General features: G+C 43.1%; 1 protein-coding gene across 1 annotated transcript in view; it reads left to right on the forward strand.

Moving 5' to 3' along the window:
• The window catches only part of rev3l (REV3 like, DNA directed polymerase zeta catalytic subunit), a 181868-nt gene that overhangs the window by 72871 nt on the left and 85959 nt on the right, over positions 1-23038 (forward strand). The window contains exons 6-11 of the mRNA XM_059645215.1: positions 1143-1237; positions 4682-4786; positions 10029-10113; positions 10216-10355; positions 12741-12866; positions 22433-22679. Coding sequence (XP_059501198.1) covers positions 1143-1237; positions 4682-4786; positions 10029-10113; positions 10216-10355; positions 12741-12866; positions 22433-22679 — 798 coding nt within the window. The remainder of the gene's footprint in view (positions 1-1142; positions 1238-4681; positions 4787-10028; positions 10114-10215; positions 10356-12740; positions 12867-22432; positions 22680-23038) is intronic.

The raw sequence follows: 23038 nt of genomic DNA on the forward strand, positions 1-23038 counted from the left end.
CATCAGTTCTCCAGTATGTTTGACCCTGGCACAATGGAGGCAGCAGTCATCCTGGAGTTATGTTTACTGCCACAAAAAACTTGTCTAATTGCTGACTATGGAACTCAATATAACTGTTCGTTCATTCGTTCATTCTTTTTATCTTGTTTTGATTTTGGTTTTTAATGCACTGAAGATTGATAGATAAGTGGTGATCTGGTATTTTACTGGATAGAGTTGCCAATTTGACACAATTGCAGAATATAGAAAGTGGTATTTGAGGCAGAATGTGGAACAGCACCCAATATGATGATATCGGGTAAATTATTCAGCACCCAAGAAAGATTGAATATTTGAAAAGATTCCTATCCAATTGTTATTAGGGCATGTATGGTTTGGAATACTTAAAAGCATCAAGGGAAGAGAAATACTATTCCTATTTGTTCTTAGTATTTGATTTTTCACCGTTTCAACCACCCCCCCCACCCTCCTGGTTCGGGTGTGCTCACTAACTTGAGCAGAACTGGTGATTATATGTTAAGTGCCTGTATGACACTTGGAATGGAGGGTATATACAGTGATAAGGGAAAACCTGTTATATTTTTAAAAAAGAACCATGCTAGTTGCAAAATTTAAAATCGAATCAACAGAAGGCTTGGGGGGAAAAATAATTTCTTCCTGATCTAGGCTTGATGACATTTGCACGTTCAATGTGAACACCGTTGTACTGTTCTGGTTAATGTTTTTATCTTGCATCATTTTTAGTGTTGGCCTGGTTATGACATTCCTGCTGTCTTTTTCCGTCCTGTTTGTAAAGCTCGGGGAAATTGGAAATAGTTGCTGTGAATCCGTACTCATCGAAAACCTATTTCCACTGATATTTTTACAGGACATTAGTCAGTTTTAAACTAGAGCTTTCCTTGTAATTTTTTCTATTCTAATATTGCGTCTGAAATACACCAAGTTTTGTCCAAGCTATCTAGTTCCATGCTGTATCTCCACACTGAATTTCTGCATGTCTGTATACTGTGATTTGTAGCTCTTTATGTTTAATGATACAGCTTTTGATAATTCCAGAGTATAAGATTGATATAGCTTGTTTGAATAAACTTTGAAATATTCTAATTTTTGCATAGCGGTAATAACTTTTTGTTATGTTGCAGTTCTTTAGTTCTTCAGGATATTGGTCGGCAGAGCACTTGTGAACTTGAAGTGGATGCCGTTGCAGCTGATATATTAAATCGTTCAGAAGTTGAAGGTATTTTTTTAAAATTCTGAGACTACTGTTAGTACACTTTCTAGCATTCTTCTAGGCTACTCTCCAAAATTTGTTTTATGTTGATACAGTACGAAATGTGTATTTTTATGAAACAATTATGCCGAATATGCTTCATATGCAACAACTGGTTACGCAAGTGTTTGTGTGATACGTGTGAGTCATTGGCTAGGCCAGCATTTAGAATCATGGAATCATAGAATCCCGGCAATGTAGATAAAAGCCATTCGGCCCATTGAGTCTGCATCAACCCTCTGAAGACCATCCCACCAAATCCACCAGCCTTGGCGTATTGCTGCAATGTATTTTGTAGATGCAAGTGGACAGAATTCCATCACATAACTGACCTGCCTTATGGAGTGTGGGCAGGTAAGTTACCACAGAATTTCCAGTTTCTGATCGGCTTTCTTAGCTGTAGTTTGTATATGGCTGGTCCGATTGGAGGCAACAGCCCAGTGGTATTATCGCTGGACTGTTAATCCAGAGAACAGTATAATGTTCTGGGGACCCAGGTTCAAATCTTGCCACAGCAAGCAGTGGCATGCAAATTCAGTTTTTTTTTGGAACTGGAATTAAGTGTCTGGCCATGAATCCATTGTTGATTGTCAAGAAAAGTCCCTCTGGTTCACTAATATCCTTTACGGAAGAAACACGCAGTAATAGAACATAGAACATAGAACAGTACAGCACAGAACAGGCCCTTCAGCCCACAATGTTGTGCCGACCATTGATCCTCATGTATGCACCCTCAAATTTCTGTGACCATATACATGTCCAGCAGTCTCTTAAATGACCCCAATGACCTTGCTTCCACAACTGCTGCTGGCAACGCATTCCATGCTCTCACAACTCTCTGCGTAAAGAACCTGCCTCTGACATCCCCTCTATACTTTCCACCAACCAGCTTAAAACTATGACCCCTCGTGCTAGCCATTTCTGCCCTGGGAAATAGTCTCTGGCTATCAACTCTATCTATGCCTCTCATTATCTTGTATACCTCAGTTAGGTCCCCTCTCCTCCTCCTTTTCTCCAATGAAAAGAGACCGAGCTCAGTCAACCTCTCTTCATAAGATAAGCCCTCCAGTCCAGGCAGCATCCTGGTAAACCTCTTCTGAACCCTCTCCAAAGCATCCACATCTTTCCTATAATAGGGCGCCCAGAACTGGACGCAGTATTCCAAGTGCGGTCTAACCAAAGTTTTATAGAGCTGCAACAAGAACTCACCACTCTTAAACTCAATCCCCCTGTTAATGAAAGCCATAACACCATATGCTTTCTTAACAACCCTGTCCACTTGGGTGGCCATTTTAAGGGATCTATGTATCTGCACACCAAGATCCCTCTGTTCCTCCACGCTGCCAAGAATCCTATCCTTAATCCTGTACTCAGCTTTCAAATTCGACCTTCCAAAATGCATCACCTCGCATTTATCCAGGTTGAACTCCATCTGCCACCTCTCAGCCCATCTCTGCATCCTGTCAATGTCCCGCTGCAGCCTACAACAGCCCTCTACACTGTCAACGACACCTCCGACCTTTGTGTCGTCTGCAAACTTGCTGACCCATCCTTCAATCCCCTCATCCAAGTCATTAATAAAAATTACAAACAGTAGAGGCTCAAGGACAGAGCCCTGTGGAACCCCACTCACCACTGACTTCCAGGCAGAATATTTTCCTTCTACTACCACTCGCTGTCTTCTGTTGGCCAGCCAATTCTGTATCCAAGCAGCTAAGTTCCCCTGTATCCCATTCCTCCTGACCTTCTGAATGAGCCTACCATGGGGATCCTTATCAAATGCCTTACTGAAGTCCATATACACCACATCCACAGCTCGACCCTCATCAACTTTTCTAGCCACATCCTCAAAAAAACTCTAAGGTTTGTAAGGCATGACCTACCCCTCACAAAGCCGTGTTGACTGTATTTGATCAAGCCATGCTCTTCCAGATGGTCATAAATCTTATCCCTCAGAATCCTTTCTAACACCTTGCAGACGACAGACGTGAGACTTACCGGTCTATAGTTGCTGGGGATTTCCCTATTTCCTTTCTTGAAGAGAGGAATTACATTTGCCTCTCTCCAGTCCTCAGGTACGACTCCAGTGGAGAGCGAGGATGCAAAGATCTTCGCAAGTGGCGAAGCAATTGCATTTCTCGCTTCCCAAAGCAGCCGAGGACAAATCTGGTCCAGGCCTGGCAACTTGTCAATCTTAATGTTTGACAAAATTTTCAGCACATCAGCTTCCTTTATCTCTATCCATTCCAACATGCACACCTGCTTTTCAAAGGTTTCATTCTCTACAAAGTTCGTTTCTTTCGTAAAGACAGAAGCAAAAAACTCATTTAGGGCTTCCCCTACCTCCTCAGGCTCCACACACAAGTTCCCTATGCTATCCCTGATCGGCCCAATGTGGTTGACTCTTAACTGTCCTCTGGGCAGTTAGGAATGGGCAATAAATGTTGGCCTAGCCAGCAATATCCTTATGCTACAAATGAATTTTAAAAATAAAAGTTCAGCTTCTGGTCCGTAGTAACCCCAGACTGTTGATGGTAGGGGACTTAGTGATCGTAATACACAGGATGTCATCTAACTGTACCCTAGCTAGTGAATGTCACAGGGAAGCTCTATTCTCTCTCATTTGGCATTTCAGTGGTGCAAATAGTACTTGTCACTTCTTAGCCCAAGCCTGGACATTTGACGAGGTCTTGCTGCATATGGAGTTGACTGTTTCAGTATCTGAGAATTTGCAAATGGTGCTAAACATTGTGCAATCATTAGTGAACAACTTCAACAACCTGACTTCATCTTGGCGATAATGTTATTGATGAAGCTCCTGAAGATGTTTGACCTACCTGAGGAACTCCAGCAGTGTTGTCTGGGACTGACCTTCAATCCTTCAGTCACAACAATCATCTCCTTTTGTTCTAAATATGACAGCAAGCATTCGAGAGTTTTGCACCTGTTTCCCACTGACTGTAGTTTTGCTAGGGCTTAGGGCTTCTTGATGCTGTACTTGGTCAAATGTTGCCTTGATGTTAAAATCAGCCCCTCTGAAGCTGAATCCTCAGTCAAGAGCTAAGTGACGCTGACCAAACCCAAACTGAGCACCAGCAAACAGATTATTCATTTGCAAGTACTGCTTAACAACACTGTCGACAATCTGCTCATCTCTGAGAGTAGACTGATGGGGTGGGGGGGAAATCATGTTTGAATTTGTCCTACATTTTGTGGGCAGGGCACACTTGACCAAATTTCCATGTTGTCAGTAATATGTCACGTTAAGCACTTGAAATCCTTTTATTTAATTCTTAAGTTGAATACGTGCATGTTTCAATTTGAACCAAGCATCTGTTGTAGTTTTGGAACTGGGGTCCAGCTGGTGGCTTTGGAACAGGAGTGTTGACCATTTTTCTTTTTTTGTTTTAGCTCAGATTGGCAGAAACCCAGGATTGCAGGCCATCTGGGATGATGAGAAACAGCGCCGTCGTGAGAACAATATGTCCTCTCAGATTGAGTCACCTGATTCACAAGGTAATTGCAACGTCTTACAATAGTACAACTTCCTGTAACTTGTATTGATATATAAAGGTTTGGATGGTGAGGAATTTGTTGAATGTGTTAAAGAAAATATTCTTTATCAACATTTATATGTTCCTACTGGAGAAGGCAAAAACCTTGACTTTCTTTTGGGAAACGAGGCAAATGACTGAGACTAGAAATCTGTTAGTTTAAAAATAGTTGTGGAAAAAGATAAGCCTACCATTCAAGTTAAAGTTCTTACTTGGAGTAAGGCAAGTTTTAATAGTATGAAACAAAAACTTACAAAAGTTGATTCTGAGTAGACCCTTTGCAGGTTAAGGGACAAATGACAACTGGGACCCTTTCAAAAATGTGATAATGAGAGCTCAGAGACATAATGTTCCTGTTAGAGTGGAAGGTAAGGCTGGTGTGATTAGGGAATAATGGATAAATAAAGATGTTGAGGTTCTATTCAAGAATAGAAAATGAATCATATATTAGATATAGGTATTTGGGTTCTAATAAATCTCTTGAAGCATATAGTGTGTGTCGGGATGTTTTTGAGAGGGAAGTCAGGAAGCAAGGGAGAGGCTATGAGAGTGCCTTGGCAGGTGAGGTTAAGGATAATCCTATAGACGTTCTACAAGTACATTGAGCAAAAGACCAACTGGAGAGAATTTTTAGAGATCAATGAGGTTGTTTTTGTTTTGAACTTCAGGAGATGGCAGAGCTTTTAACTGAATGCTTAAATGAAAATTCACGTCAGTTGTTACTGTGGAGAAAGAAATTGAGGCGAGAGAATTCAAAATAAATATTTTGATGTTTTGAAAACAGTTAATCTTACAGAAAAGAAATGCCTGAAGTCTTAGAAAATATGAAGGTGGATAAATCTCCAGGGCCTGATCAAGTGCATCTCAGGATGTTGTAGGAAGTTAGGAAATTACAGGGCCCCAATCAGAAATATTTGTATCATCTATAATCACAAGTGAGATGCTGGACGACTGGAGGGTGGCTGAGGTTGTGCCTTTTATTTAAGAAATGCTGTAAGGAGAAACCTGTGAACTGTTGACCTGGGCATCTGATAATGGTGGATAAGTTGTTAGTGGTGATTTAATTACATTTGGAGAGGCAGTGGAATGAGTAGGGATAGCATCATTTTATGCAAGGGAAATTGCCTCTTTCAGACTCTAGTTGAGTATTTTGAGGAAGTAACCAAAAAGATTGAGGGCAGAGTGGAAAATGTTGTTTACTTGAATTTCCGTAAAAAGATTCCACGAGGTAGCTTGCTAATTGAATACAAAATTGGCTCCACAGTGGGAGCCAGAGGGTGGAGGTGGAGGGTTGTTTAGCAGATTGGACCTCTGTTCCACATGGATTGGTACTGGGCCCACTTTTGTTTGTCATTGGTATAAGTGATTTGAATGAGAAAATAGGACGCAACATTAGTAAGTTTGGGGATGACACCAAAATTGGTTTGGTGGACAGTGAAGAAGGTTATCTAAGATTACAAAGTGGGGTATGGATAAGGTGAATAGCAAAGGTCTTTTCCCTAAGCTGTGGAAGTTCAAAACTAGGGGGCATGTTTATAAGGTGAGAAGGGAGCGATTTAGAAAGGACATGAGGGGAAACTTATTTTTGGTTTGTATATGGGATGAACTGTCAGACCAAGTGGTAGATGCTTGTGCAGTTACAATGTTCAAAAGACATTTGGATAAGTACATGAACAGGAAAGGTTTGGAGGGGTATGGGCCAAACTGTACGCAGGTGTGATCAGTTTAATTTGGAAACATGGTCAGTGTGGACTAGTTTCCATGCTGTGTGAGTATGACTCTAAATGTAAGAATAAGGTAATCACATGGGCACTCTGTAAATCAATCTCTAATGTAAATAACAAGAACAAACTCCAAAAATGTAACAACATAAATGTATCTCATCCACGTCCAAACCTGTCACTTCTCCCTCTGAACTCTTCTGCCTGTGTTGCTGCAGAAAGAGGAATTGGGTTGCTACAGGAAAAATAAGTTGTGTAGATCAGCTAGCATGGAAAGACTAGTGAGGATTCAAGATCTTATGAGTTAAGATGAGCATCTTATTTCCTTTTGAAAGTCAGTTTATTAACAATTCTCATCATGAAACAATAACTCGAGCACAGTAATGAGTTGTTACCATAAAAACAAAGAACCGAAGATTCTGAAAATCTGAAACACCAATGGAAGGTAATAATCTGATGAAGAATCACTGCTTTACAGATGCCATTAGACCTGATTTTCACCCATACTTTCTGAAAGAGTTGATTCATCAACTTGCATAAATAAATTACCTGTGACAGAGTGAAACGGTCAAAGCATTTTACAGGAACATTGTCAAACTAAAAGTTGACACAGTCACGTGAGGTGATATTTTGGAGAATGACAAAAAAGCTTTGGTGGAAAGAGTAAGATTGCCAAGTCTGCTTGGATACCTTCCTGGAAGTTTCATCACTGACATCCCACCAGCAAACATCCTGCCCAATCCAAAGCCTGCCTTCTCTCATCTCTATTCTTACAACTAATAGACTATAATGCTCAAAGAAACTGAAAGGATCCACAGTTTTTAAAAATAACTTATCTCCTGGGTTTTCATCACATCAGTGTCCAAGATGTTAAATATTAATTCCTAAATATTCAAGGACAACCCTGGAAAGTTAACAAACCCTACAAGAGAGGTCAGTTCTAAGGCACACCTTATTGAAGTAAAGAGAAGTTGATGTAGTGATTTGGGAATAAATTGTACAACTGGCAGGCAGCTGAGAAGCTAACCACGAGTCGAACAATTAAAATCAAATGCGCACGTGATCAGAATTGGAGAGGTACTGATGAGGTTTGTACATGAAAGAAGTTAGAGCTAAGGGCAAAGACATTGAAAAATTTGGGAACATGATTAAAAATTAACATCAAGGCACTGTGTGAATGGGAACCAGAATCAGTCAAAGAATATAAAGGTAGTGGATGAACCAGACTTGTTGTAGGTTAGGACGTAGCCAGCAGACTCTAAGATAACCTCAGGTTTGCAGAGGGTGGATGGTAGGAGCTTTTCCAGCATGCATTAGAATAGTCAAATGTAGAAATGGTCAACCTTCTTTCCTGTTCATTATGTGGTTATCACTAACCTACTGAAAGTATTTCAACCCGGTTGAAGGTTTCTCGAAATAGAGGATTTTGGCAAGAGGTTTACACAAATCAATGATATCATCATCTTGAAAGCACTGGCTGTTCTCTTAGTCTTCCTTTTTATTGGCCAAAGCTTCTTACAGCCCATGTTGCAGAAAGCTTGAACTTTAGATCCCTTAGCATGATCTCAATGTAGCAATATTACTTCACAGTTATGGTGTGACCTTCTCCTGTTAACATCAATTACTCGTTTCCACTCGCAGGGCACTACCTGTATCATCATCCAGCTGTTCCCAGGGGAGCAGTCTTTCCAGGCCCGGGTTCGGAAGCTGATATCTTTGGGTTATACCAATTTGAGCTGAATTATCTTCGGGCAAGCTTTTAAGCACAGACCTGAGGTCTTTTGTTGTTTGGAATTGATCCTTCTTGACTGCTTGTGGATCCCAGGGTAAAATTTGACTTGGATAGTATTGCATCCAACCGGTATTTAATTGAATTAGTAGCAATAGTATATAGCTAGCTAACATTCCTGTTTAAAAGTTAACACCATTTCTGTTAAACAAAAAAAATTCCACTCTTGGCAAATGAATTAAAATCTTAATTTTTTTCTCCATTTTAAATTTCGTAAGGCAAAAGTTGAAATCGTCTGTAGGTATTAAAAAGATTGGAAATAGCATGATCAGTTCAAAGGTTATTGATGCACTGAGCTGTTCATCATTCTTAAATAAATTAGGAAACCAAGCTATAGAATGTTTATAATTATCTAGATTTAAACCATTGACAAGTGAGGTTCCAACTTAATAGTCTGGAGAAACATTTCTCTGCTTTGAAAGCTGAATTTTTCCTTGAAATTATGAGGTAAATCTTTTACTTTTATTTTCTTCCTTCTAAGATGTTTCATTCCACACTGGTCAAAAACATTGCTTTTCAATTTTTGTATGTACTTCCTGATATAAAAGGTGTCTTGGTTTGTGTTGAAAGGCCTTAGGGACTTGTAGTGCTAGAATTTGGATCCTGTGAAGGATTGTAGGCCAACTGCCTGCAGACTCTATCAAATTTGAAGTGTTGCACCTTTCTGCATCAATATTAGAACTTCTGCTTACACTCCTGAGTAGAGAAACTTCTGTATGACCTGATGAATCATAAAGTTCCATTGACTGAGCGTCGATGACCCAGACTAAGTTAATGCAGTCACTTGGCAGAAAAACCTATTTTAAGCATAGTCCCAAATAACCGGCTTCAGGAGAGAGTGGTGAAGTGGTAGATCCCTACTGTAGAAAGTTATTGAGGTGATTAATGTGGAGGCGTGTAATGAGAGGCTAGATCAGTGTGCAAGAGCCAATGGAATTCTGGTTGACTGTTAAATCTGGAAAAATGGGAGGAGGCTCAAATAGAATATAAATGCCAGCGTGGACTAGTTTGCTTGGATTTCCTGTGGATATTGTGTCTCGAAAACATAAAACAGTCAGCTGCAAGCTCTAGATTCCCTCCCCAACTGATACATCACTGCAACAGGTTGTTCCTGTAAGCACTTTTTTTTTTCATTCACACACAGACCTGGCAGAACTAAGAATATGCCGTGCCCATTACTATCCAAGAAAGTTGAGGGACTTGGTCATTTTGCTGCAAAACAAATCTCTCCTTTTTTTGTTCAAATATTCATTTGGATAAGTACCTAATAGCATGTCCTTTCTATGTAAAAAGTAAACACGAAATAGTTATAGAAATGCTTAAAACTGCTCGAATGTTAACCTAAATGAAGTGAAGTATTATTCAATGTTAGAAGTTATACACTTAAGCCCATGGTACAGAAAGGGAGAAATGAGTAATCTTAACGTCAAAAAGTATTTGATTTTGTGATTTTTCTACATTTCTAATGCCTCCCTGATGTGGCCTGCATAGATCCAATGTTCTTTTGCAGTATTCTAAATACCATTTTATATCTGAAGAATCTAAGTCTAGACCATGCAGTACTTTCATTGAAGTTAACTTGAGATGCAAGTACAAAATCTAATGGCTGAGATCCCCAGTATAAGTTGTTTGACGCTCAATTTGTTACCTAAAGCGAAACATTCTTCTAACGTGTTTCATGCTGTTATTTGTAGACCGTGGATCCGTACATCTTACAGAGAATGAAAGGATCTTTCAGCGCAGAATAAAGGAGATTCTGTGGCAAAATAACTATTCAGTGTAAGTAGATTCCCATTTCATTTTATTGAGAATGTACATTTGACTTTTATCTATTATTTTAATAAAGGTTGTAAAAACGTGCCTCTTGTTGTTTTAAACAAGTTTTCTGTCACAATCCATGGAGGAGAATGAAGAGTTTGAAACACTCCCTTCTAATTTGACCTTGCATATGGATACTACATCTCCTGACGGCCTTTCCTGTACACCTGCCAATCTGGTTGAAATTCACAACGATGAAAACAGTAAGGAATGTTGTTTTTGAGCTGCCATTTATTGTAATTTTTTTAATTTACCTGATATTGCAGACTCGAGCAAGCAAATTTTGTAGTTTTCAAATTAAATAATGTAGATTAGAGGGATGCAGTTGCCTAATGATGATGTCAATGGACTGATAATCCAGAACCCCACGCTAACGTTCTGGGACATGCTTTTGAATCCCATGACACTGTGGCAGATGGTGAAATAAACTAATTAAATAAATTCTGCAATTAAAAACTAGTCTAAAGTAATTGTATAACCATTGTTAATTGTCAAAAAAACAAGTGCTGGCTCACACCTCCCAAGCATACTCCATTCACACACAAAACACACATGCGCAGTATACCTGCCTGTACTGCTAGTGACTTAAATCCATTTTGCCATGTTGATTATGCTTATTTGCGCGCTGCCATGTATTTCCCTGACAGAGTGCTTCACAAAATGTGCACACGCAGATCTTTCTGCATGCAGAATGTGAACCTTGAAGGAGACTCAAACATTATAAAGTCACTAATATCATTTAAGGAAAGGAAATATGCCCTCCTTATCCATGCTCGCTTCCACATTACTGTGGACCCACTGCAATGACGTTGACTCTTAACTGCCCTGTGAAATGATCTAATCCTGTATTCAATTCAAGGGATGGGCTAGAAATACTGGTGACATCCTATTTTTAAAAACATTTAAAAATGTCAGTAATAGTGTCAATAGTGTTACAGCCCCAGGTCAGACTGACAAAATTAGGTAATGATCTGGCTAGGGACCAGTAACCTTTTTTAAAGTTGACAAGTAGCTCCCAGCTACTTACTAAGAAAATAAAGCAACAAGATTCGAAAACCTTAGCTTTAATACACTCAAAAGCTAATCACTTTCTCGACAACACTCACGTTCTGTTGGTTCACTTTCCATTTCTGGGTCTGTGCTCCTTTGGATTCTAGAAATTGTGCAGTGTGAACATTCACTTGCCCTGCTGCACAAAAAGTGAATGCTGCTTGTGAACTTCCTTTAACCCCACACTCAACTGCATTGAACTAATGGCACATAGCATCCTGTAAGCCCTGACGGCTCCCAGGGCTTTTCTGAGCCGTAAGCTCACACTTAGCTTTACTTCCTGGTTCCCTGGGGTCCAAACAGCACAGAAGCTGCTTTAGCAGCACTTTTTTTGGATGTATTTGCTTTTTCCAGCTCCTAAGCGCCTTACTGACTGACAGTCCAGAGTTAACAACTTTCTATCTCCATACAACTGACTAAACTGACTGTTCACTAACACTTGAACTGTGCTAACTGACCAGTGAAAACCTTACAATAAACCTTGCCATTATTCTAATGCAGCATTGAATGTAACTAACATTCTAGCCCATTCAAATGTAGCAGCTTCTTGGAGCGCTGCTCCTTGAATGTTGCTCTGTTCACGTGGCACAAATTGTATACAAAAAAATTCTTTTCATCACCATTCTGCTTGTTATTGCTGCTGGGAAATCATGAAACATTTTGAGAACAAAGCTTTCTGTCCTCTCACACTCTGTATTTTAACGCTAAGGGTTTGATTTTAGACAGTTGCGGTAAATAACTCACCTTTTCTGGTCTGGTTATGACTAAAATAAGGAGGAGAGATTCTAAACATTTTGTAAGATAACTTTCTGAATCTAGACTTTGCGATTGCTTGACTGCAACATATGCACTGTCCCTTTAGAATAGTCTTAGTTAATAACTAACTTCAGTTTATTGGAAAACGGAAAATTTTAATGCTTACTGAAAACTGAAAGTTGTTCAAGTTTTTTCCTCCTTTAATAACCAATACAGCTACACTATGTTAAGAGCCTAGAAATTGAAGGTTTTTGAATCAGGTTATCTAAATTCAAATCTTTAGTCAAAAATGGTTTGAAATTGCAAAGAACAAATCTATTATAAGAAGCAGATTTATTAGTTCACCTTTTATTCTTTAATGATATGTGGACATTGCTGGCAAGGTCAGCATTTATTGCCCAGCTCTCTTTGCCCTTGTACTGGCTGGTGTGCCAGCCATTTCAGAGAGCATATAAGAGTCAACCATATTGCTGTGGGTCCTGAAGACCAAATTGGATAAAAAGAATGGCTTTCCTTGCGTGAAGTAAAATTTAGATCAGGGAGCCAGATGGGCTTTTATGGCACTGGTGGAAGTTGACATGGTTCCAATTACTGAGATTGGCTTTCAATTTTGGATAAGTTAATTGAGTTGTAATCCATTAGTTGCTATGGTGAGTTTTGAATCCATGAGCCCAGGGCATTAACTTGGGTCTCTGGATCACTAGATCAGTGATGTTACCGTTTATGCAATCTCCCACAAATCTTTAAGTGGACTGCAGTCATTTTTCTTCCTTCCCAAAAAGGGGTGAGTCAAGGAAATGCAGAGGCTGAAGAAGCGGTAGTTGATGAAGAAACCATTTTAAACATAATGGAGAGCAGTCAGACGTTCTATCCGTCATCGCAAAGGTTAATTCATTCTTCAATTCTCAGTGAGTATGTCGGGTTCAACATTCCTTTGGTGCCATTGAAGTATTTTGACAAAATTGAAATTCATTATATGTATCTTCATTGGTTTTTATCAGAATTTAAGGCACTGATTACTATAGACTCTTGGCTAATAGCTCCTCTAAGTTTTTCAATTAAAAGCTACAGTTCCACTCCACGAACAGTGGAAATGGACAAAAGGAAGAAGACACAACGCTGCTCTGTACCTTGCCCACCAAGCCAAGATCCCACTGCCCTTGCACATACCTATATATTTTTCTAATTTTCTTCCTGTCTTGTCCTATCTGACTTCTTGTCGCCTTAAGATCAACCTCATCTTGACCTCGTTCCCAATCAACTGCTGTACTACCCAAGTTCTTTTCTGGATTCATGTGATAACCATAATTGTAATTGATTCCTCTTCTCAGATACTGTACCCCATTCCCTCAAAAGTGTTGTCATTACAACCTTTCTAAACCATCCCTCATGTCTTAAGGTTTATTTTCCCCTCACTTTTTTCCACTTCAGACTTCCAAATGTGGCCTCTTACCCAGAATTTAGTGTATGAATCTCCCCATTCCCATTTCCATCTCTGCTGTACTTTGTCAAGCACAGTTGAGTTACGGTATGACTGGTCTGCTATTCTTCCTCTTGCCAAATTATTGTAATGTTTGCAATACATGAATGGAAAAATTCAGTTAAGTATTCTTCCAGACTTGTTCATATGTGCCTTTCTCTTACCTGTCTTTATTGCCCGAACATGACTAGTCTTCTGTCACTCTGCATAGGGTGGGCCTTGTCTTTGCATATTCTTTGCAGCAAACTCTATCCTCTACCTTAACACCTCTGCTTTTCATCAGACCCAGTGCTGCCTTTCTAATATTTTTCCTTATTCATTCATGGGACACAGGTGTCACAGGCCAAACTGGCATTTATTGCCCATTCCTAATTGCACGGGGAAGTTGGCATTGAGTTACCTTCTTGAATCACTACAGTCCTTGAGACAGAGATCCAACATACCCACAGTGCTGTTGGGTAGCAAGTTGGAGGTTTTTGACCTGGCAACTGTGAATTATGGAACAGTGATATTGTTCCAAGTCAGCATGATATGTGGCTTTGAGGGGAACTTTTGGGTAATGGGACTCGTATGCATCTGCTGGCTTGGTCCTGAGTGGTGGAGGTTGCAGGTTTGGAAGATGGTGTCAAAAGAATCTTGGTGTTTTTCTACTCTGCATTTTATAGTTTGGTAGGTAAAGGGAATGAATGTTTAAATTTGTAGTTTGGCTGCCAATCAAGTGGGCTGCTTTTCTCCTGGATTGTGTTTAGCTGCTTCAGTATTGTTGGAACTGCAAGTGGAGGCAAGTGGTAAGTATTCCATCCGATTCTTGTTGTGACTTATAGATGTTAGTAAGGCTTCAGGCAGTGGGAGGTGAATGACTTGATGTAGAATTCCTTGGCTGTAACTTACTGTTGTAGCTGGTGGTTCAGTTGAGCTTTTGGCCAGTGGTAACTCCCAGTGTGCCTTTAGTTGGTGAGTCAGCAATGTTGATGCTGTTGAATGTCAATGATTGGCTTGTTTCTTGTTGAAGCTGGACATTGTAGGCATCTGTGTGGTGCAAATGTTGCTTGTTTATCAGACAAAGAGAAATTCATGTCCGTGTCTTGCTGCTTCCATACCTGAGGAATTGCAAATGGCGCTGAGCATTGTACAGTCGTTTTTGAACCTCCCCACTTCTGACCTTTTGTAATGGAGCGAAGGTTATTGAAGCATCTGAAGATGGTTGGGCCTCAGATAGTAACCTGAAGAACTCCAACTGTGTTCTCCTGGGACTGAGATAATTGACCTCTAACAACCGCAGTCATCTTCCTTGATGTTACAACTGAGGCTGGATAAGTTACTAATATGACCAACTACTTACAAAAATAAAAATTGCTGGAAGAACTGAGCAGGTCTGGCAGCATCTGTGGAGAGAAAGCACAGTGAGTGTTTCAGATCCTTTGACCCTGCTGAGTTTTTCCAGAAATTTCTGGGTTTTCTTTTTAATGATTTCCAGCATCCACAGTTCTTTCGTTTTTTTTTCCTAACCAATTATTCTAAATGTTAGGTAGATACATCCATCCACCAGGCTTCTTTATTCGAAATAAAATTATTGATTTATTGTGAAACCCAAAATTATTCTGGAAAGATGCAAATCTAATTAACACACATTGAAGTTGCAAAGTTTGATGTTTATTGTTCGAAACAACAACTGTGCATGCACACCAATTAAAAGAAAGAAAAGCCTGCTCTGTATGCATTTATTTCCTGAAAAAAATCTGCTTTTCTCCAATGATTGTTAGCTCTTGAAGGAAAATGAATAAAGGATGACATGTTCAAGCTGGTTACCTGTCGGCATTCTGGCACACGTCGATGGGTGTTAGTGTGATCTTCAAATGCAAAACAACAAATCAGCTCGGCGAGCCAACCAACCTTAACACCCACAATCTGAGCTATGGATCTACTCCAAACCCTTAGAGATCTGTGGGCACAACATGCTGAAATTGGCAAGAAAATGGGATGCAAAACAACAAACTAGCTCAGTGAGCCAGCCAACTTCAACATCAAATGCAGTTTATTAATTAGTTGAGACGGCAGAGACATTTTGAGGAGGCCAGTCTGGATCAGTGTTCCCATTAACGCACTGGACCCTCCATAAAGTATTTTCTCAGAAGGACAGCAGATACTTAAGAGTTTCTTTCTCTCATCCAGCTGCACCCCAACTGAATGTCAAACAATATCCAAAAATACAATCCTGACAAGTGCATGCTCTGTGAGTGATTTCCAATGAGCAAATCCGAGTACACTTGTTTCTGCTATAATCTGTGCTTCATCAAGACAAATTAGCTGTAGTGAGATTGAACAATGGACGCTGTTTGGATAACATGAACTTTCTGCTGTATGTATCAGTGATTTTCTACAGCAATTTCCCTATAACACGATTTTCTATAGTGCAAGGATGCAACTGTCGTGTTATAGGAGAACTACTTGTAATTGACTTAAGCCATAAACTTATAAGAATTATCTTGAAAGGTGGTTTGAGTCCTTTCAGTAACTCCTTTTCAAATAAAACAGTTGTGGTTTCTCTTCATTTTCTTTCGAATGAAAGTGTCCAGAATTCCTTAGATAAAAGTACTCAAACTGAAATAATAATGAAATTCCTCAATGATAGATGTAACTACAATCAGTCGAGTTTTCCACTTGATTCCCATTAAATCAAGTTTTAAGGGGGACCCTTTCTGCTGTAATTAGTCAAATACTGCCCTGATGTCAAGAGCAGTCAATCTCACTTCCCCTCTGGAATTCAGCTTGTTTCTCCGTGATTGGACTAAGACTATAACAATGTCAGTTACAGAACCCACACTGAGTCAGCAAGATGTTCCTAACCATGGCACTGTCAGAGACACTTTCCATCACTTTTCTGATCATCAGTATACTGATGAAATGGTAGTTGGACTGGGTTTATATATGTCCTGCTGGAAGTGGTCAGGACAAACTGGAAAAATTTTCTCATTGCCACAAAGATGCAGTTGTTGGAACTGTACTAGAACAACTTAGCTAGGGCTGTGACTTGTTCTGGAGCACTTTTAGCAGTTTCGTGTTATTACAAGTGTATTGAATTAGCTGAAGACTGGTCTCTGATGCTGGGTAGAGCAGGAGGGGGGCCGAGGTGGCTTCCCACTTGCTCTTTTGGCTGAAAATTGTTGCAAGTGCTTCAGAGGTATCTCTTACATTGATGCACTGGATTCCCCTGTCGCTGAAGATAGCATTATTTATGCAGTGTCCTCTTCCTGGGAGTTGCTTAGTTATCCACCAATATTCATGACTGGATGTGGCAGGACTACAGTGTAGATCTGATGTTGTGGAATTGTTAGCCCTATCTATGACTTAGCTGCTTGTGCTAGTTGGCAAGCCTAGTCCTATGTTGTAGCTTCACCAGCTGGACACATAATTTTTAGATATGCTTGATGTTGACCCTGGGCATGCCCTCTTGCACTGTTAATTGAAGCAGGTTTGAGCTTTTAACTTGATGGTAATGGTGCGGTGGGGGAATATATCAGCTTGAGGTTGCAATTTGTATTTAAATAGAATTCTCCTGTTATTGAAGGGCCACAACACCTCATGGATGCCCAGCCTGGTGATACTTGATCTGTTTGGAGTTTGTCCAATGTAGCATGATAATATTGTCACACAACATGGTGGAGGATATCCTCAATGTGAATAAAAACCAAAAGAACTGCAGATGCTGTAAATCAGGAACAAAAACAAAGTTGCTGGAAAAGCTCAGCGGGCTTGGCAGCATCTGTGGAGGAGAAAACAGAGTTAGCGTTTCGGGTCCAGTGACCCTTCCTCAGAACTGAGCTGCCAGACCTGCTGAGCTTTTCCGGCAACTTTTTGTTTTTGTTCCTCAGTGTGAAGGTGGGACTTCATCTCCCCAAGGACTGTGATATTTTCATCTCCACTAATGCTGCTATGGGCAGAAAGCATCTGCAACAGGTGGAATGGCAAGAATTAAGGTCAAGTAGGGTTTTTCTCTCTCACTTAGGCCCTCGCTTCCAGCCACGGACCCAGTCTAGCAGCTGGCTCCTTTAGGTTGCCACTGAAACAGCCTTTTGGTGATTGACCTTGCAATTCCCTATCCAACGTACATTTTGCATCCTTTATCATTCTTTATCCAAGTGCATCTCAACATGGAGAGCTGGCCTGGCAGCCAAGAAGTTGGCAGGTATGTGGGATTGGGGTCTTGGGCCTGATCCTGATATGTAGATGCAGGTTTTTTGCCTGTGTTTTCTCCTGCTGCCATGATTCTTGATTGGCTCCGGAGCCAATGTTAAGGATTTTAAAGTTTTGGCAAAGATCTGTGGCTCAGGTTATGGGTGAGGTTGTTGGCTTACTCACTGGTGAGCTGGCTTGCTTTTGTTCAGACATTTCATCATGCTAGATGACATCATCAGTAGAGCCTCCGAGGAAGCGATGTTATTCTAATCCGCTTGGAATTTATTCTAGTGATAATGGGAACTGCCAACGCTGGAGAATCCAAGATAATAAAATGAGGCTGGATGAACACAGCAGGCCGGAAACGTCAGCTTTTGTGCTTCTGAGATGCTGCTGGGCCTGCTGTGTTCATCCAGCCTCACGTTTTATTATCTTGGAATTTATCCTATCTGGTCTGTTATGGTGAGTAGTGTCATTTCCAGTTTTGATCTGTATGGCTTTGTATATGGCTCCAATTCTATATGTTTGTTGGCATTACAAGTGGAGAACCATGCTTCTAGGAATTCCCATGCGTACCTATGTTCGGCTCGGGCCACTATGGTTACCTTGTCAGAGTTAAACTGATGGCCTTCGTTGTCTGAGTGTACCGATTATTAAGGAGAGTTCATTGTGCCATTTTGTTCAGTATTGATATTCACGTTCATGTTCATGTACTCTGGCTAGTTTCCTTCCTGTCTGTCCGGAATCCTGCATCACCCCCCCCCAACGCGCTGGCCGCGCATCACCCCCCCCCCCCCTAACGCGCTGGCCGCGCATCACCCCCCCCCCCAACGCGCTGGCCGCGCATCACCCCCCCCCCCCAACGCGCTGGCCACGCATCACCCCCCCCCCCCAACGCGCTGGCCGCGCATCACCCCCCCCCTCCCAACGCGCTGGCCGCGCATCACCCCCCCCCCCAACGCGCTGGCCGCGCATCACCCCCCCCCCCCAACGCGCTGGCGGCGCATCACCCCCCCCCCCCAACGCGCTGGCGGCGCATCACCCCCCCCCCCCCAACGCGCTGGCCGCGCATCACCCCCCCCCCCCAACGCGCTGGCCGCGCATCACCCCCCCCCCCCAACGCGCTGGCCACGCATCACCCCCCCCCCCAACGCGCTGGCCGCGCATCACCCCCCCCCTCCCAACGCGCTGGCCGCGCATCACCCCCCCCCCCAACGCGCTGGCCGCGCATCACCCCCCCCCCCCCAACGCGCTGGCGGCGCATCACCCCCCCCAACGCGCTGGCCGCGCATCACCCCCCCCCCCCCAACGCGCTGGCCGCGCATCACCCCCCCCCCCAACGCGCTGGCCGCGCATCACCCCCCCCCCCAACGCGCTGGCCGTGCATCACCCCCCCCCCCCAACGCGCTGGCCGTGCATCACCCCCCCCCCCCCAACGCGCTGGCCGTGCATCACCCCCCCCCCCCCCAACGCGCTGGCCGTGCATCACCCCCCCCCCCCCAACGCGCTGGCCGTGCATCACCCCCCCCCCCCCAACGCGCTGGCCGTGCATCACCCCCCCCCCCCCAACGCGCTGGCCGTGCATCACCCCCCCCCCAACGCGCTGGCCGCGCATCACCCCCCCCCCCCAACGCGCTGGCCGTGCATCACCCCCCCCCCCCCAACGCGCTGGCCGTGCATCACCCCCCCCCCCAACGCGCTGGCCGTGCATCACCCCCCCCCCCCCCAACGCGCTGGCCGTGCATCACCCCCCCCCCCCCCAACGCGCTGGCCGTGCATCACCCCCCCCCCAACGCGCTGGCCGCGCATCACCCCCCCCCCAACGCGCTGGCCGCGCATCACCCCCCCCCCCCCAACGCGCTGGCCGTGCATCACCCCCCCCCCCAACGCGCTGGCCGTGCATCACCCCCCCCCCCCCCAACGCGCTGGCCGTGCATCACCCCCCCCCCCCCCAACGCGCTGGCCGTGCATCACCCCCCCCCCCCCCCAACGCGCTGGCCGTGCATCACCCCCCCCCCCCCCCAACGCGCTGGCCGTGCATCACCCCCCCCCCAACGCGCTGGCCGCGCATCACCCCCCCCCCCCCAACGCGCTGGCCGCGCATCACCCCCCCCCCCCCAACGCGCTGGCCGCGCATCACCCCCCCCCCCCCAACGCGCTGGCCGCGCATCACCCCCCCCCACCGCGCTGGCCGCAGAACCAATGTGGTTTTCAAAATACCACGCAGTGACTTTCACAAACATGTGACCAGGAAGACAGGAAGGAAACTAGCAGTCAGAATACTTACAACAGTACAGTACAGCACAGTACAGGCCCTTCAGCCTATGATGTTGTGCCAAACGTTTACCCTCAACCTAAGTTCAATCTAACCTCCACCTCATACTATCATCCATATGCCTATCTAATAGCCGCTTAAATGCCCTAAAGAGGCCGACTCCACTACCGTCTCCAGCAATGCATTCCATGCCCCTACCACTCTGAGTAAAGAACCTACCTCTGCGTCTCCCCGAAATCTACCTCTAATCTCTTGAAAATGATGCCCCTCGTAATAGCTACCTCCACCCTCGGGAAAAGACTCTATACTTCTGATACCTCTGATCATTTTGTACACCTCAATCAGGTCACCTCTCATCCTTCACCTTTCTAAAGAGAAAAGCCCTAGCGCTCTCAACCTTTCCTCATAAGACCTTCCCTCCATTCCAGGCAGCATTCTGGTAAATCTCCTCTGCACCTTTTCCAACGCTTCCACATCTTCCATGTAATGAGATGACCAGAACAATACTCCAGATGTGGCTGAATCAGGGTTTAGTACAGCTGGAGCATAACTTCATGGCCTTTTGAACGCAATCCCTATATTAATGAAAGTGAACACACCATATGCCGCCCTTAACAACCCTATCCACCTGGTTGGCAGCTTTCAGTGAACTGTGGACATGAACCCTAAGATCCTTCTGCTCCTCCACACTGCCAAGAATCTTTCCATTAACCCTGTATTCCGCTTTCAAATTTATACCTCCAAAATGACTCACCTCTCACTTTTCAGGGTTAAACGCCATCTGCCAATTCTGAGCCCAGCTCTGCATCCTGTCCAATGTCCCTTTGTAGCATAGAACAGCCCTCCACACTGCCCAAGTTGCGACCGACCTTCATATCATCCGCGAACTTACTAATCCACCCTTCTGCTCCTATATCCAAATCATTTACAAAAATCACAAATATAGAAGGGGACCCAGAACAGATCCTTGTGGTACACCACTTGAAATTGAGCACCATGTTGAACATTTTATGTCCACTACTACTGTTTGTCTTCAAAGGGCTGGCCAATTCTGAATTCAATCTGCAACATTTCCCCCTATCCCCTGCGTCCTTACTTTCTGCATGAGCCTACAATAGGAAAGCTTATCAAACGCCTTGCCTAAATCCATGTATACCACTTCCACTGCTCTACCTTCATCCACGTGTTTGGTTACCTCTTCAAAGAATTCAGTAAGGTTTGTGAGGCATGATCTACCCCTTATAAATCCATACTATCACGAATCAAATTGTGCCTATCCAAGTTCTCATAAATCCTATTTCTCGGAGCTCTTTCCAATAATTTGCCCACCACTGAAGTAAGACTAACTGACCTGTAATTTCCAGGGTTCTCCCTATTCCCTTTTTTTGTTTGAACAAGGGAGCGACATTTGCCACTCTCCAATTTTCCGGCACTATAACCTGTGGACAGTGAAGATGAAAAGATCATCACCAAAGGCCCTGTGATTCCCTTGTTTCCCATAGAATCCTTGGATAAATCCTATCAGGCCCTGGGGACTTATCTATCTTCAAGTTCCTCAGTTTCTAGTACATCTTCCTTACTAACATCCACCTCTTCTAGCCTACCAGCCTGTTTCACACTGTCTTCTCATACAACTAGGTCCCTGTCTGAACGTAAGCTAGCTGCAAAATGGCACGACGAACTCTCCTTATTATTGCTACATTCAGACAATGAAGGCCATCAGTTTCACTGCGACAAGGTAAGCATGGTAGCCCAAGCTGAACATAGACGCACACTTGAATTCTAGAGACATGGTTGTCAATGAAGAAACATATAGAATTAAATCCCATATACAATCCCATAAAGAACAGAACCAGGACTGACACTACTCACCATAATGGACTAGACAGTATAAATTCCAAGTGGAGTAGAATAACATCGCTTCAATGGAGGCTGCACTGATGATGCCACCTAGCTGGTGATGAAATATCTAAACAAGAACAAACCAGCTTGGCGAGCAAGTCAACAATCTCAATGTTAAGGATTCTCAAGGCAGCTCCCTTCTAACTACGTACCACTGTGCTGCCAGCTGTTGTGGATTTGTCCTACCAGTGTGACAAGACATGCCCAGGGATTGTAGTGATTGGTGTCTGGAACAGCAGCATACAATGTTAGGCAGTTGTTTGACGAGTTTGTGGAACAGCTCTTCGTTTTGGCACAATGCCCCAAAGGAGAACTTTTGAGGGTCTACGGAGCTCAGTCTGTCACTGTTGCCAGCACCTGGAATGCCAGTGGTTTGTATGGTTTCATTCTTTAGACTTTAGCTGTTTGATACTGAGTAACTTGGCAGGCCTGTCAGAGTACATGTAAGAGAGCCACATTGTGGGTCTGGAATCACTTAAGAATGGCAGATTTCTTCCCCTCAAGGATGATGAACTGCTTTGCAAATATTATAATCTGGAAGAAACTACGAAAATGGTACCTCAAGGTATTCAGTTGTGTAATTTGGTAAGTTTTACTGCACGCAAGCTAATGCTTTTTAAAAATGTGACCTATTCACATAGGTGCCAGTCAGGACCAGGCAATAGTACATCTGTTAGCCGGGTTAGAGGAAGACGGGTTTGGAAATGCAAGATCTCCATTTACACCTGTCAGATGTTTGCGACAACAATCTGCAGGGAGTTGCAGTTACCAGCAGAATAGTGATGATGAAGAAAATGAGCCAGAAATTCAAAAAGAAGAATTGGAACTCAGTTTAATAATGTCTCAACGTTGGGATGGTGAATTTCCAGATAATATTGGAAAAATGAGGTAAGCGATTTCTACATTTAGCGTCTCAAATACTAGGACTGATGCAATACTTTTTGTAACTCATTTTTGGGGTTTTTTTATTCATCACCAGTAGGCAATATTTATTCTGTATGAATCCAACTTTTAATATTGATCTGAATAAAGATTTGAGTCTTGGCTCATGTGTAGCATTCTCTATCTGACAGTGTACCAGCACTACAATGTTCCCCCATTTGTTATTTAATCATCGCTGTACCATGCTTTACGGTCTTGGCCAAGTATTATTTGATGTTAGATCGACCAAAGTGGTCATATTTGGTCCTTACTACGCAGTTTTCTGCAGCTCCACCTTTTTTTTCTTCCCTTTTTTTCATTGAATC

The sequence above is a fragment of the Stegostoma tigrinum genome, chromosome 4, assembly GCF_030684315.1.
Source record: "Stegostoma tigrinum isolate sSteTig4 chromosome 4, sSteTig4.hap1, whole genome shotgun sequence".
Lineage (NCBI taxonomy): Eukaryota > Metazoa > Chordata > Chondrichthyes > Orectolobiformes > Stegostomatidae > Stegostoma > Stegostoma tigrinum.